The sequence below is a fragment of the Arvicanthis niloticus genome, chromosome X, assembly GCF_011762505.2.
Source record: "Arvicanthis niloticus isolate mArvNil1 chromosome X, mArvNil1.pat.X, whole genome shotgun sequence".
Taxonomy (NCBI): Eukaryota; Metazoa; Chordata; class Mammalia; order Rodentia; family Muridae; genus Arvicanthis; species Arvicanthis niloticus.
The window spans coordinates 64,239,971-64,254,765 of record NC_047679.1 but is presented as its reverse complement, the minus strand read 5'-3'; the positions used below and the strand labels follow the sequence as shown (position 1 = coordinate 64,254,765).

The window sequence follows — 14,795 nt, the reverse complement described above, 5'->3', positions numbered from 1 at the left end:
GTTACAGGGACACATAATCAATTACAATCCCAATCATCTAAAATAAGGAAGGAGAAAATGTGATTTTTCAAAAAAAAATATTTTCCTTTACTGATATGAAACTTGACCAATACATTTGTTGGATTTTTAGAACACAATCTAATAGGATGATTACAAAGGAGCCTCATTTTCTTGTTCAGACACCTTGGAAAATGTCTTCTTTATAAATAACATTTAACTGAAGCATTAAGGAACAGTAACAGCAAATAGTGACACAGAACACATGTGTGGAAGTAACATATTTGGATAACAGCAGCTATCTAGAACTTTTAGGCATTAGAGAAATCCTAAAACCATGAGAAGGAGAAAGGAAACAGGACTACATAATTTAAAATATGTTGGACAAAAAGGTTTCTCTGAACATCCAAAAACTAACTGAAAGAGTCAAAGGGCTTAGGCAAAAGTACTCCAGTGGTTATCTTTATAAAAAAAACTACATTAAATAATATATTAGTCAAGAAGTGAAAGAAATAACAAGAAATAGAAGAGCAGATACAGAGCAAATGAGGGTCGTGGAGGCACAAAGCAGTGAGAAAATTTAAAAAATCCACTGCAGTGACTTAAAATTGGATAAGAAATGGCTCTGCTCTCTGTAGAAGCATGCTATTGTGCCATACCTTACTACAATGCCTCTAAGCACATAAATGTTCTCTGAAGACACTATGTTCTGTATTTGAGGAACACTTAGCATGTTACAGGAAGTTTGCATACACTGAGTTTATAAATCTTCATGATAATCCAATATAGTTAGTATCAGTTAAGGTGCTGTTGGCAAAAGGTTTGGAATTTGAAGTTAAACTGACTTAACAACAGCAACCAAAACTTACTCTCCATTATACTTGGAACTACAGAAATATTCAGTTTTATAACTCATTGATTCAGTGGCTTATCAAGAACTCAGATTCTGGGATATGAACTTTGGTGAGTTCACTGAATCTCTTTGTCCCTCTTCCCAATGTGGCCACATTGAATAAATCTCCCGTTTCTGCTTTCTACTATTAATGTGACTCTTCTAGCTTATTGAGGACAGGTAACTGAACCTGGAGACAAGACATGACTTCCCAAGTTCAATAACAAAACAAAAACTCAAGTGGAACTACCACACATTTTGGGGGTGTCTGCCACTCTAGTGGAGAGGAAAGATAGAAATGCCCAGCAGTTGCTGGAGTCATTTTACTTCAGGAACATTTTTCTGTATTTTACTTCAGGAACATTTTTCTGTCTTTTACTTTAGCACCAGCTGCTTTTTACCTCCACTTGGTGCAGCAGGAAACCATGTTTGGGCTGGAGCCATGGAGCAGTGGTTTAAAGTTAAGTACTGCTCTTCTTCCAGGGGACTAGAGTTAAGTTCATAGCACCCACATCAGGCAGCTCAAAATGGCCTATACTTCTAGCTCCAAGGAATCTGGTGCTGCCTTCTAGTCTTCACAGACAACCCATATATGCATGCTATATACAAACATACATACATACACACACACACACACACACACACACACACACATATATATATATATATATATATATATATAATTCCTGACAATTTAAAACTTTGATAATGTTGGATATTTGTATTTATTTTTAAAATCTAGTCTCTCTTTAATACAGGTTTGTACCAAGGCTAAAAAAATACAAAATAAAAATTGCTATCTCACTGCAATTATAAAATACACACTTTGAGAACTAATAAAATTCATATATTTAAAAATTATTAATGCTTTAATATAAAAGTACCAATATAAAACTAGAATCTAATTCTTGTGTCTAAATCAATAAAAAGTTGCTAAACAGATTGTTTTGCTCTTTGTGATGAACTTAAAGCAAGATTTAATGTTTTGTTAAAATTGTTTTATGTTTTCCACTGTTTGTCTTTCAGACTTGTGACTACTTAGGAAAAAAAAAAGTGTCTTAAGAGAGTCAAAGGTGATTTCAGGATCAATCTGTGTCTTTTAAAATGACTAATTTGTAAGCAACTAATTTAAATTGACTCTACTACAATTGATGCTTAATGTTATCTGTGACTAGAAACACATATTCTGTACATCTAAGCTTTATATTATATAAAATATTCAAAGTTAAATGCATGTAAGGCTCATACATGCAAAATAACCAACAAGTGTTATTGCTCAGCACAGTGCCTTCTAAACAGCCGAGTAAGGACGGGAAGACAGTAACAGGCTGCAGCCAGCCAGAGACATTCTGAGCAATGGGCCTTGCAGGCCAGAACATGCACAGCTTTTCCTTGGCCATGAGCCAGACATTATCCTGGATAAGAATGAGAGACGACACATACAGACTGTGGATTATTAAGGAGTAACAAGGATATTCTTCCCAACTCTTTCTTTCATCTTGAAAGATTCCCCTGACTGGATAACATAACCCTAAAATGTGACCTCTACACAGCCTGCATTTTTGAACTTAAAAAAAATCTTTTCTTTCTTTCCAATATCTAATAACTAATAAAGCTCATATTTGTCTTGGTCACTGGCAATACAGCAACAAGCATGATGTATGTATTTAATAAACATGAATAAATTACTTGATTGGTAGGTAAATGCACTGCTCCAAACACCGAAAAATTGTCTTCCCATCCATATAGCTACACTTGTGTTCTTTCAAAGAAACAATCTATACAAATGCTGGAATATTTTCTGCTGAATTGTACCTTGCTAACATTTTTGTCTTCGGTCCCTTTACTTGGTGATTTTTGAAACCAACTTGTATCTCTTTAAAATAGATAATGATGGGCCTTCAGAGATCCTCCCACTCTGGATACAATGGTTTCCTTATGTGTATGGTATAATGCTGACCTCTTAGTGTCTTACAAACTTAAAAAGATATTAAAGTAACCATCTGGACAATCTTGCTAATTAAAACACTGGACCAAATACCAGGCAACATATACCAGCTAATATGAAGCCCCCAACACATATACAGCAGAGGACTGCCGAGTCTGGCTTCAGTCAGAGACGATACACCTAACCCTCTGAGAGAGACTGGAGGCCCCAGGGAGTTTAGAGGTCTGGTGGGGTGGGTGGTGGTGGGGGGTGGGAACATCCTCGTGGAGACAGAGGGTCAGGGAGGAGGTATGGGATGTGGAATAGTCATAGGGTAGACCGGGAGAGGAATAAAATCTGGAGTTTTAAATAAATAAAAAAATTAAATAAATAAATAAATAAATAAGTGATAAAAAGATTAACTAAAATAAAAAACATGAAAAAATTATATATATACTCTGATAATTGGTATTTTGCTATTGTATATGATACTATACTTGTATATAATCTATTTATAATAACTAGCACTGTTTCCCAAATTTGTAAGAGATTTTGCTTAATTGTCAGTGCTATATACTTATTCTAGTAAACTAAAGATTCTATATTTTGGTTTAGAAATAGCTTCCATATAGTACTTCTGTATAATTATGCTAATTATCGCTGACTGTTTTAAATGTATAGATGCCTCAAACTATGTAAACCTTATAAAGATTAACATGTACTGGATATTTGTAAATCTATTTACAAATAATTTTCAAAATTGTTTTACTCTTGATGGTTTTCATAAAGCCTTATAGTTAATTAGGGATGGTTACTAGATAGCTATTTTTCTGGAAAGCCATATTAAACTATTAACATTCTATAGAAGTACAGCTGTGACAAAGGACCCTGAACAGTTTTTGAAATGCTAGGACATTACTCGTAAGATAAGGTGAATGAACTTCAGGTATGCCAGAAAGTAGAGCTGCCTCGTCTATTTCAGATACTTAAAACTGAGCTGAAAGGGTTATTGGCACTAATTCTTTGACATCTGTCACTTACAATTGATGTGGGTGGCATCAATTCATACAAACCAGAACAATTTTTTCTCTGACTTCATGGGGCAATGGAGAACAAAGCACCAGAAGGATAATCAGTACAGTCTTCTGAGAATATTATTCAGAGACAAAAGGGAAGCTGTAAAGTCACACTGGTCTGGTCATGGCAGCACTTTCCCATAATCCTACCATTTGGGAAACTGAAACTGGACGACCTTAAGTTTGAGGCCAGCCTAAGTTTCATGATGATACCCTATCTTAAAAGATCAAAATGAAGTTGCTCTGTCAGCCTTCTAAGAGTAACTAAAAGCCAAAAGGTTATTTAAAAACGGTTTTCATGTTCTGCTACCCTCCTGACACTAAGTGTGTTTTAAAGCTTACTTGCATTCTTTTATTACACTTGTTCTAAAGAGACAAATTCCAAGATGTTAAAACAGAGAGTGAGGAACTACAACTGGCATGGCAAAAATGAAGATATTCTAGAGACACTTGTGTTTTTCAATCAGACTTTCAGAAAAGTGAAGCAATGAACCCCAAAGAAATGGAAATTTCCCCCCAAGAATCTCGTGGTGTAAGGAATAAGCCCCAGTTAGAGGGAGAACTTGTGTCTTGGCAAATGATTCCAAACTTTGTTGGACTACCTTAAATGATGACACTGAAGCCCAGGCAAGGATAGGTCAATAGTGGACAGGGCTACACCATCTCTGGAATTGCTTAGATGTGCAAATCCTTCACCTTCTATTTAAACTTTAATCTCACTTCAGACCAATACAAAACTTGAGGTTTCTGAGGATGAACATGTAGGGTTTCCCTGGATTTATTTGTCCCTCTTCTTCATGTGACCACATTGAATAAATCCTTTTTCTGTTTTCCACTATTAAAGAGAGAGAGTGTGTGTGAGAGAGCACAAGCAAGCTTAGATTCTTGCATCTCTCTGCTTTCTTGCCTATATTTAAATGCCATTTAGAATGTGCACAGAAGCTGGTATTTTCTTGAGATCAAAATATTAGAGGGCATTAACATCAAGTAGTGATGTGTGGCACATCTTAGGATGAACATGCTTACAAAACAGTAACTGTGGTCTAATAAAATACATTGTGAGAGAAAAGTGGTAGATGATTAACATTTTTGAATGCCAACTGTGCATAATAAATTATGTTAATAATGTAGAAAGTATACATACTATTCTGAAAGGCTCAGATAAGTAAATATATATAAGTACTCTGTAAGATCCTTTAAGGACTAACAAAACACTGGAGGGAAAGGCTGCTTTTTTCATTAATTTATTTATTCACTCACTTTACATCCCAATCACAACCCCCTTCCCTTCTCTCCTCCCAGTGCTACCCTCACAATCCCCCTCTCTTCCTTTACACCTTCCTCTTTTTCTGAAAGAAGGGGAAGCCCCCCCATGGGTACCAACTCAGAAAAGGCTGTCTTTTATTCACTAAGCACATCACTCAGCCAGCCTGTAAAGCCAAGACATTGTATACATTCATTTCACATTTATGGAGGAAAAAGCAAACAACATCAAAACACTTTTCAAGATAGCAATTTCTAAGGTTCTTTCTGAGCTCAATTATCCATTTGAGTCTACTTCATTTAAATATTCTAACAGCCACAACATAGTTCAATTAGCAAAACTGAAAAACAGAAGAGAGTGAATGATGAAGAATGGATTTAACTCCCTAGTCTAAGATGGATAGGAATTACATGGTACATGTGAGATGTAATTTGCATAAAAATTAAAGCTCTAGCACTTAAGGCCAATCATAAGATAACCAGAAGAAACAGCCCAGCTTAATGTGGCTGTATAATTCAATAATAGGACCAGAATTATAACATATTTTAAACACTGAATATTTTAATTAAAATATTACATAAAAGTACTAAATTATTTTGGAATTTATAAACATTTTTATGACTGCAAATGATGGTGCAGTAATTACTGAGAGGCACTTGAAATTTTATCTTAGATAAATAAAAATCCAAGAAGTACAAAAGTAAAAATAACAGCATACATATTTGATATACTTGGAATCCTTCAGAAATGGCACAAGATTGGCATAACTCAACTTTATTCGGTTTATTGTTATCAAGGTCAGACAAATACTATATATACTGTCAAGACCAGCAATTTTATTTTAAAGTCCTGAAGGCCATATGTCACACATATATATAAACATACATGTATTATATGCAGGAAAAAGTAAGCTCTGCACAGCTCATAGAGATTTACCAAATGAACACTGAAAGCATTCTAGTTGTCTGAATAGACAGAAACACTCAAAGAGATGACTTTCAAGTTGTTTTCAGTTTAGGGTTTATATGTTACAAAAGTTCAAAACAATTAAATAAACGGTATAAGATTGCTAAATTATTCTTTCTAAATTAGCGCTTCTTTCTCCTATCTCAACAACTATCTTTATTCATCTCTGCTCATATATCCTTTGACTCTAGCTATATGGACCTCAAAGGCCTCAAAGATGTAAAGCATACTCTTATTTCAGTGCATAGATTCCCATCATCTTCCCTATAAGATTGACCTCCCAAATCTTACAGCTACTCAACAGAAAATAGATTAGATGCATTTAAGAAGAATAATATACCATTATATTTGTAAATACCAGATTATTGCTTCCCACAAATAAGAGACGTTTTTCAGTGAGCCAGTCGAATATGAGCTAGTCTATGAGAGCAGGATGAAGTTTAGTAAGTGTATTAAAATGGTGCTTTTGCAGTACCTGCTAGTGCCAACAGACAATGACTATTTACTAAAGAGAGAATTCACCTTTGCATATAACATGAAAAAGTTCTTGGTAAAATTAGTTATACTGTATCAAATACATACTTTAGTAGACAGTATTTTCTATTCAGGCCAGTGTACTTTTAGCTACAATCACCAATAATATTTTAATTAGTGAGTTTCCTGGGGAAAGTATACTTATAGTATACCTGCTTAAATATTGTTTAAATAGATCACATTTTATGTAGGCCAAAAGAACAGTAGTGAAAAGAGACTGCAGTAACGACTCTAGAAGAAATGAAGATATTCTAAAGGAATACCTCTCAATTTGAATATAAAACTAGTGAAACAACAGGTCTCAAAGAAATAGTAATTTCCCCCAGGAAATCTCATGCTTGGAAAAGAGGCGGTATCAGTCAGGTGGGAAACTTGTCTCCTAGAAAAAAATTTCACACAGTTCTAACAACTTGCTGAGACCACCTTGCATAAGACTAAAGCCCAGACAATGGGTTGATGTTGGGCAGGATCACATCTTGACTGAGCCTGCTTAAGTGTACATATCCCTGGCCCTATGTTTAAACTTTACATCACTTCAGGATCCTGAAAAAGGACTTGTGGGACTAATTGGCTGGATTTGTACCTCTTCTTAATATGGCTTGTGAATACATTGAATGAATCTCCTTTATCTACTTTCTATTTTTAATTTGCCTAATTTTTATGTTTCCATTTACTCTTTGGGAAATATATCACCACAAAGTTACATATAAACTCGTGATTACTAGATTTGAGTAGAGAACAACAATGCAGAGTTCTATTTCACTGACCTAGCTCAAGGAATAGACAGACTACCCACCTCTTCTTAATTGTTATTGTTCTTCTTTATAATCAATTACTTCCTCCACTCTTTATTTTCCCACTATCATTTGTTCCAAACTGTGTTTTTTCAAATCTTTCTTTAAACTTCTATTTACTAGTTCTTTTTTCCCCAATATCTGTCTTTTCAGTAGAGAAGGGGGAACTGTGGCTACATATATCAGTAGTATACATTCTGGGTGATTTCTCTACAGAGGTAGTATGTACACATGGAAACAAATGTAGAGGCATACAGAACTAATGAAATAGCAGGAAGGAGGTGGAACAGAAGTTAACTTGAAAGAAAGATCAAGAGCTGTTCCAGAATAAATGATTGATTGTTAGATCCAATAGAAAATGGTAAGTGATTAGTCTTTCAAGCAAGGGACATGTAACAGACATATCAGCATTTTAAGTATGAGAATTTGTATCTCAAAATATAAGATCTCCACAAAATATCTTCTGGTCTAGCCATTCCTATAGCTAAAAATCCTTTCTAAAACTCATCGCCAAGCAACCCCAAGCAGTGTACTTGTGACCTGCAGTAAAATGAGACAAATACAGTATCGTTCCCACAAAACTTGTTTTTAAATAACATCCTTGTGAGAAAGCTCTTCAGTAGAGTGAGTTAATGATCATATCATTTTCACTGATCTATGTATGCTCCCTTGGGTCATAAAGAAGAGGCTCAGCCTGTCTTTCCTATCCATGAAAACACATCTTACTTCCTTTTTCTAAATTCTGGACTACATCTCTATGTATGCTAGACTATTTTCCAGGGATAATAAAGTCTGTGATAATAACAAGTGCCACTAAACTCATCTTCAACTTTAACAGATACACTACTATTTTCTCTAGCTGAAACTGACAAGAAAAAAAGGTAGTAATGCTTCATCTTGGAGATACAGCCTAGAAGCTATTTCTTGACAGCAACATAAAAGTCTCATACAAGAGTCCCCTGTTTTAGAGTAATCACCAATGAGTCACTAACAGAGGACCTGTATATATCAGGGTGCTTATTTTCTTCTGGAAATAGTGGATAGGTGAATTATCTCTAAAAGAATAAAATACCATTAAATCTACTAAGAAGAAAAAGGAAGTCTTTTAGTCACAGTATCATTTATTATACTAGAAAATGAAAAGCACATACTTTACTGAAAAAGGAAATATCACACACACACACACACTTTATTTTCCTGCAAAACTCAAACTCTTGGAAAAAACTGTGGTAACTGAACAACAACAAAAGACAACCCAAGTACAATAAACAGCAAAAATGTACTTGTACAATCTGGTCCTTGTTCATCAGCATTTCAAATAGTCGACTTCAAAGGGTTGAAATTAAAAATAAAAGCCTGTGGTGAAACTTGGGAATATGCTCTGGCATGTAGGGGAAATGCTGTGTTGGTTTTTATACTGAATTCGTTTTTCTAACAAGACCTTGGCAGCTGGAGTTAGGGTGTTTGTTATGACTTTTGATGTGTGTATTTTACCTACTGGGCCAATGTACACGTAAGCTATGGACGGAACAACTTCTGGGAGTCCAGAATATACAAATAACCCAACTTAACCCATTTAAAATATGACCTATGAAACTGAGCAGAGAGTTCTCAAAAGAAACATAGCCAGAAAGATAGCCAGAAAGCATTAATTGTTAAGCACTCCTAGCCATCAGGAAAATGCAGATCTAAACCACTCTGTTATTTCACTTCACTCTAGTCAGAGTGGCCATCATCCAGGTGTGACAGTAAATACTGCTGTGGATGTGAGGGGAAAGGACCCTTATACAGTACTGGTGTGAGTATAAACTACTTCAGCCTCTTTGAAAGTTAGTCTGATGTTTCTCAGAAAACTACAAATAAATCTACCACATGAGAAAAGCAAGTTATCTATGAAGTATTCAGCCCCAAAAGGGATATCTGCATAAAACCCACTGTCCCCTATGGCTCAAAAACTCCATGGAGGACTACAAGGTGGGACTGTACAAACCAGAAGACAACCAACCACTAGGAACCATCTTCTGGATGCAGGTCATAATACTCATAAATTCAAAAATTCTGCTTGCCTACCTAAGATCTAGCCAGTCAAAATTCCAGCAAGGATCAGAGAGGGCCACTTCAGCCCTAAGGAGGGGCCATGGAGAGTTTACGACCACAGGGAAGAGGAGAGTCAGTTTTCTTCAGTGGTCTAACCCCACGTATGGAGCCCATACTCCAATGGATGACTCCACACCTATACCCACACTTAACTGAATGGCCCTTATTTCTATGGGTTAAAAAGAAATGGAAGAAGGCAAGAGAACATGGAAGAGAAGGAGGAGGTGAGGAAGGTGACAATGACATTTCCTAGCGCATGGCAGGGATGGATCGGGAGTAGTAAAGCTTTTTTTTTTTTTTTTTCTTTTTACTCTACATAGTAGAGCTCCCTCTGTATAGCAGGCAGGCCTTGAATTCAGTGATCTACCTACCTCTGCTTCCTGAGTGTTGGGATAAAAGGCATAAGACACCATGTGTGGCTAGGGCAGCTTTTGTTAATTCATGATAACTATTTTATACTTGAAAGGGAATTTTCTACAAAAACATCTACATTCAAATTTCTAGCTTCCTGCTTAAAAGATAATGTGAGAAAGACAACATATGAAAGCTGACAAGGGGTTTCCACAGAGGGACTTTTTCTTAGCAAAAGGAAAAGAGCAAAATATTCATGTCTTAGCCAAATGTCACTACTAGAGAAGCCTTCCATTTCCTTCTACTGCACAGTAGCTGAGTAACACTGTGTGCTGCAACACCACCTAACTGCTGCATACCAAAAGCACCAGAGAGGGCTTACCACAGAATATCACAGTCCATCAGTCCACTGCTACAGAGCAAACTACCACAGACCACCAAGGCTGAGAGGATAACCAAGAGACAGACATCTTTTGCCCAGAGGCCACGCCTCAACTCACAATCACTCTGGACCTCCAGTGACTTAGACCAATATTGGACTCTGATTGGTGCTGACCTTCTCTATGGCTATCTCACATTATTGCTGCTGGTCCTCTTGGGCACAACTGATAGTTTGCAAGAGCTGCTACAGAAGCAATTCAGAGCCAGGACTTAGCATTAACACTTCAAAATCTTCAAACAGCTGGTAAAACTACAATGGACATCAGGCCATACAGAAAAGAGCAGCTTAAGGTAATAAGCCTTTCAGAAGTCAATAAGCAAATTCTAAGAAGCTGGGTTAGGGTGATTTCAGAACTGACCTGGGACCAAAACTGGAAGTAACAATTCTAGGTCGATGAGGGTGGCCTAGTGTCAGGAATTTCAAATACAGCTTAACCTGAATCAGTTTCCTTATGAAATCTAAACAATTATTTGGAGAACTCGCCTAGACCATGTATCCCACCTTGCTAACAGCACTTGAGCAGCCACTGTCTAGAGTCATTTCCTCAGCCCTAAGCACTATTGATATGCCAACCAGAGGTATAGGGGGCTGCCCCTCTCCTTTTTCCAATGAAGATGGATACTACTGTCTTGAACACTATGGCTCTAATCAGGAAAAGGAGAGAGCCTACAACACATAATTTGTCAAACAGATAGATATGGGGCACCTTCGGGTTCTCCTTTGATACACACCATGATCAGATAGAGTCTCCAACAGAAACAGTTCTCCAAAACAAGAGAGGCTGTGTGACAGTAAGAGACTTGTTGCTTCTGTGCCAACAAATCAAACATTATCATTTAAGGAAAAAAAAAAACTTTACAAAGAGTTCAAATAAATTACATCAAAAATATTAATGAAATGATCTTTGGTACCAGGAAACAATTAAAACCTATGGCTCACAATAATTTTTATTGTCTGGCCTGGTCCCTTACTCCCCCTTATTATGAGACTTGCTATAGGGTCTTATAAATTGTCTTTTAAAGTTCATCAGATAGAAAATTGCCTCCGTTAGGCTAATGATACTCAGGAACTAGTACTTACCCTATATCAAGAACAAAAATTTAACAATAACTTTTTAAAATTGGAGAATAAAATGACTAAAGTAACACCATCCTGTTCTGACTCCATTTTATGTTTCCTTGAATAATTCTCAGCCCTTAACCAGAGATCCCCCCAGTGGTCACATATGCCTTGGCAACACATGTGAGATTTCTATGGCCTTGACCATCGTCCAGATGTATTAGCCAAAATAATTGGCAAGTTATATCTAAAATAACAACTATACTCTGCCAGGAATAAATGTTTCAAGGTTATTCTGACCTTCATCTAACTTTGATGTATCTTTCTGGGTTTTGCTTTTAAAACTGTGCATTCCTGAACTTGGGAACCAAGAAACTTTTCAGAACTACAGCCTGCTCATAGTTTGGCCACCAAGAAAGGTCTTAAAAGTTTCAATTAACTTACCAATATGGTTGCCAATAACTATCTCATGTGGATCATTAAAGCTTTCAAGAACACTCACTTAGAAGAGGCATTCTGTGTTTACCAAAGGGAGCAAGCATGTCCTACCTATGGCCTACACAACACATCCTACCCAATACAAAACTGTAAACTATTTAAACACCGCAAAATTATTATTTGGGGCTTTTTTTTTTTGCAACTTTTTTTTTGGTTACTTGATTGTGATTCTCCAGGATAAACTTTGTGGAGGACAGTGTGGGGTTGCATTATCAAAAGGTTGGTCGGACATGCCTGCTAGAAATTAAATAAGAATGGGCAAGGGCACTTTAGGAATTGCAGAGAGAGCAGGTAAATGGGGCATGGAGAGATAAAGTAGGAAGTTAAGTACAGAGGAGAGGATTCTTGGGTGACAGGCGAGGAAGCTGGAGAGCAGAGGCTAGGTGAAGTGTTGTTATCTAGAAGGGTAACCTGACCCCTGAGAGCTGATAATGGAGTGCCTATAAAGACTTTAAAGTATCCAGGCAGAGTCTCATTTTGATGTAAGTACTATGGCAGCACAGGAGAAAATGGATTCCATCAGAGCAATGGAGGAAGTAGAGTTCAGTTAAGAGAGTAGTCCATAGTTCAAAAGAAAGTCTGAGGTCCCAAACTATAGAAATGCAGTTAAGAATGGGAAATATTAAAAATCAACGTCCGCTGATTGAATTACTCACACTCTTATAGCCTTCAAGCCTAACAGAGTCATTATACACCTAAAAAAAAATACATGTGTTAAGTATTTGTAAACTGATGTTGAAAACCGAGTCAGCTGGCTTGCTTCCCTTACCCCGATTTCTACACAAAATCACCTTTCCTCATTAAACTCCAAAGAAACTGGTTATTCGACAGGGAATCGCACTATGTATAATCCCATACACAACACAGACTCTGGGACATCTCTACTCTTGTCTGTTTTGCCCACAGATTAATTTTTGAAGGAAGTCTTACATTACGGTCTTGGCGCCCCGCCCTGCGCACCAAGACAAATACCAAAGTTTTGTTTTCCTTTGTCCGAGAGGCTAGTGTCCCGGACTGTTCTCATCACTCACTCAGCGGGTTAGGGGACTAAAGCCTCCGTGGTATAAACAATTAACTGCAGGGGATTAAGGAGGAGGCTAGGCAGGTTTGTTGAGGTTGCAAAGATTAAAGATACCGATTCTCACAGTCTCACCTCCAGGCCGCCACTTGCTGAGGGTTTCCGTCCATGAGTTACTATGGACAGTCCCTTCTACAATTACTGTGGGCTCGAAGCGAGCGGGGAGCGTAAAACTAAGTTTCTTTTCACTTACCCTAAAGGCCGCCATACCTTTGACCCTCTCGGCTCAAGTTTTCAGACGGAGAGCGCAGAGGGACAAAGCAGTTCACTTTGCCTTGCGTCACCATAGTCCCGCCCCTTTACGCGAGAGCCCGCTGGCTCCTGCCCTTCCCCCCTCCCTCCCCCCCCCCCCGCCCTCCTACAGCTGCTTTGTAGCCGCCAAAGTCAACTGGTTAGCAGTTCTTCAGAGTAAAGGACCTTTCTTTGTGATTGACATTCCAGTCCTTCAATACATCCAACCTCTCAGAATAGTCTCCACACTCCAACTAGAAATTGTTTTCTTAGGTGAATGACTTTTTGTTTGTTTATGGGATTTGTCTAGATAAGAATTTACAACTCAAGTTAACTGCCTTAATAACCAACCATATAGTAATGTCATCGTTGCAGTCCTTGGGGCAATTCAGTTACATTCATTCTAGAACTGTCACTAAACACCAATTCTGTCGGGAGGTTGTTCAGAGTACACTACAAAACCTAGTGGCATATCATAGAGCACCAGGAAAAAATGACAAAGACATTTTAGAAAGGCCTAAATGCTGTTCAAGAAAATAGATCACGGACTGGCAAGACAGTTCAGTGTTTAAGAGGTACATACCTATGTGCTGCCAAGCCTGATGACCTAAATTTCACACACACACACACACAAACACACACACACACACACCAAATAAAATGTATTAAAAGTTTAAAAATATAAGGTATCTGTTGAGAAGGAATGGAGTTTGCTAGTTCATATAGATTGAAGGCGCTAGTAGGGTGATTTGAGAAAAGTCATAAGGAATGTAGGCAAATGGTCTATGCAAAAGTAGTATCAGGGAAAGAGAGTGAGTGGTAGGTCACAGCAATGAAAAAACATACTACAAAGGGGCTTTGTGTGTCACTATAAGTAATTTGGATTGTTTGTTTTGTTCTACTCTGGTTTTTTGTTTTTTGTTTTTTTAATTTCCTGTTTGTATTCCAAAGAAAGGCAGTGAAGGCATGGTGTTGAGGGGCACAGGTGGAAAGAATCTGGGAGGACACAAGGGAAGGGAAACTGTGATCAGACTATATTATATGGAAATTCTTAATTAAAAAAGAAAAAAAAGAAAAGTAATTGGAAGGGCTTTAGCATTGGTGTGACTTGATCTAAAATACATTATAAAATAATAATTATGGTTTTCTCAGGAGACTATATTGTGAGAAGGTATATTTTTCTCTATAAGGCCAGAGGCTCCCTGAGGCCTCTGTGAATAATTCAGAGAAAAAGAGTGTCCATAATGTTCCCATTAACTTCACAGTATTAGGTAACTGCATTCACTCATTCATTCACTAAAACTTTGTATAAACTATTTTCTAAGCATTAATAGTATACTAAACATATCTGATACTTAAGGTAGATTCATTTTTAATGAATACACAATGAAATATATTATTAAATGATTAAATAAATAACAATGGTCATGAATAAAGACTAAAAGTTTTTATTATTTTTTACACTTAAAGTACAGCATACATATTTATAATAAATATCAATATGAAAAAATAATATTAAATCAAGTAAATTCTATTACACAAACTATAAATAAAAATAGTGAATATTTAAAATTTTCATGAATTTATTT

General features: G+C 36.8%; 1 protein-coding gene across 4 annotated transcripts in view; it reads right to left on the bottom strand.

The window, feature by feature from the left end:
• Apool (apolipoprotein O like) overlaps nucleotides 1-13,271 on the bottom strand; it is a 75,289-nt gene extending 62,018 nt beyond the window's left edge. Inside the window, exons 1-2 of one of the 4 annotated variants that reach the window (XM_034484750.2) lie at nucleotides 13,169-13,263; nucleotides 12,554-12,592 (exon numbers count right to left, since the gene is read on the bottom strand). In XM_034484750.2, coding sequence (XP_034340641.1) covers nucleotides 12,554-12,592; nucleotides 13,169-13,183 — 54 coding nt within the window. In that variant the 5' untranslated portion in view covers nucleotides 13,184-13,263. Of the gene's footprint in view, nucleotides 1-12,553; nucleotides 12,593-13,050 lie in introns of all 4 variants that reach the window. The other 3 variants (XM_034484751.2, XM_076918921.1, XM_034484752.2) reach the window with 3 other exon arrangements.
• Nucleotides 13,272-14,795: the final 1,524 nt, after the last annotated feature.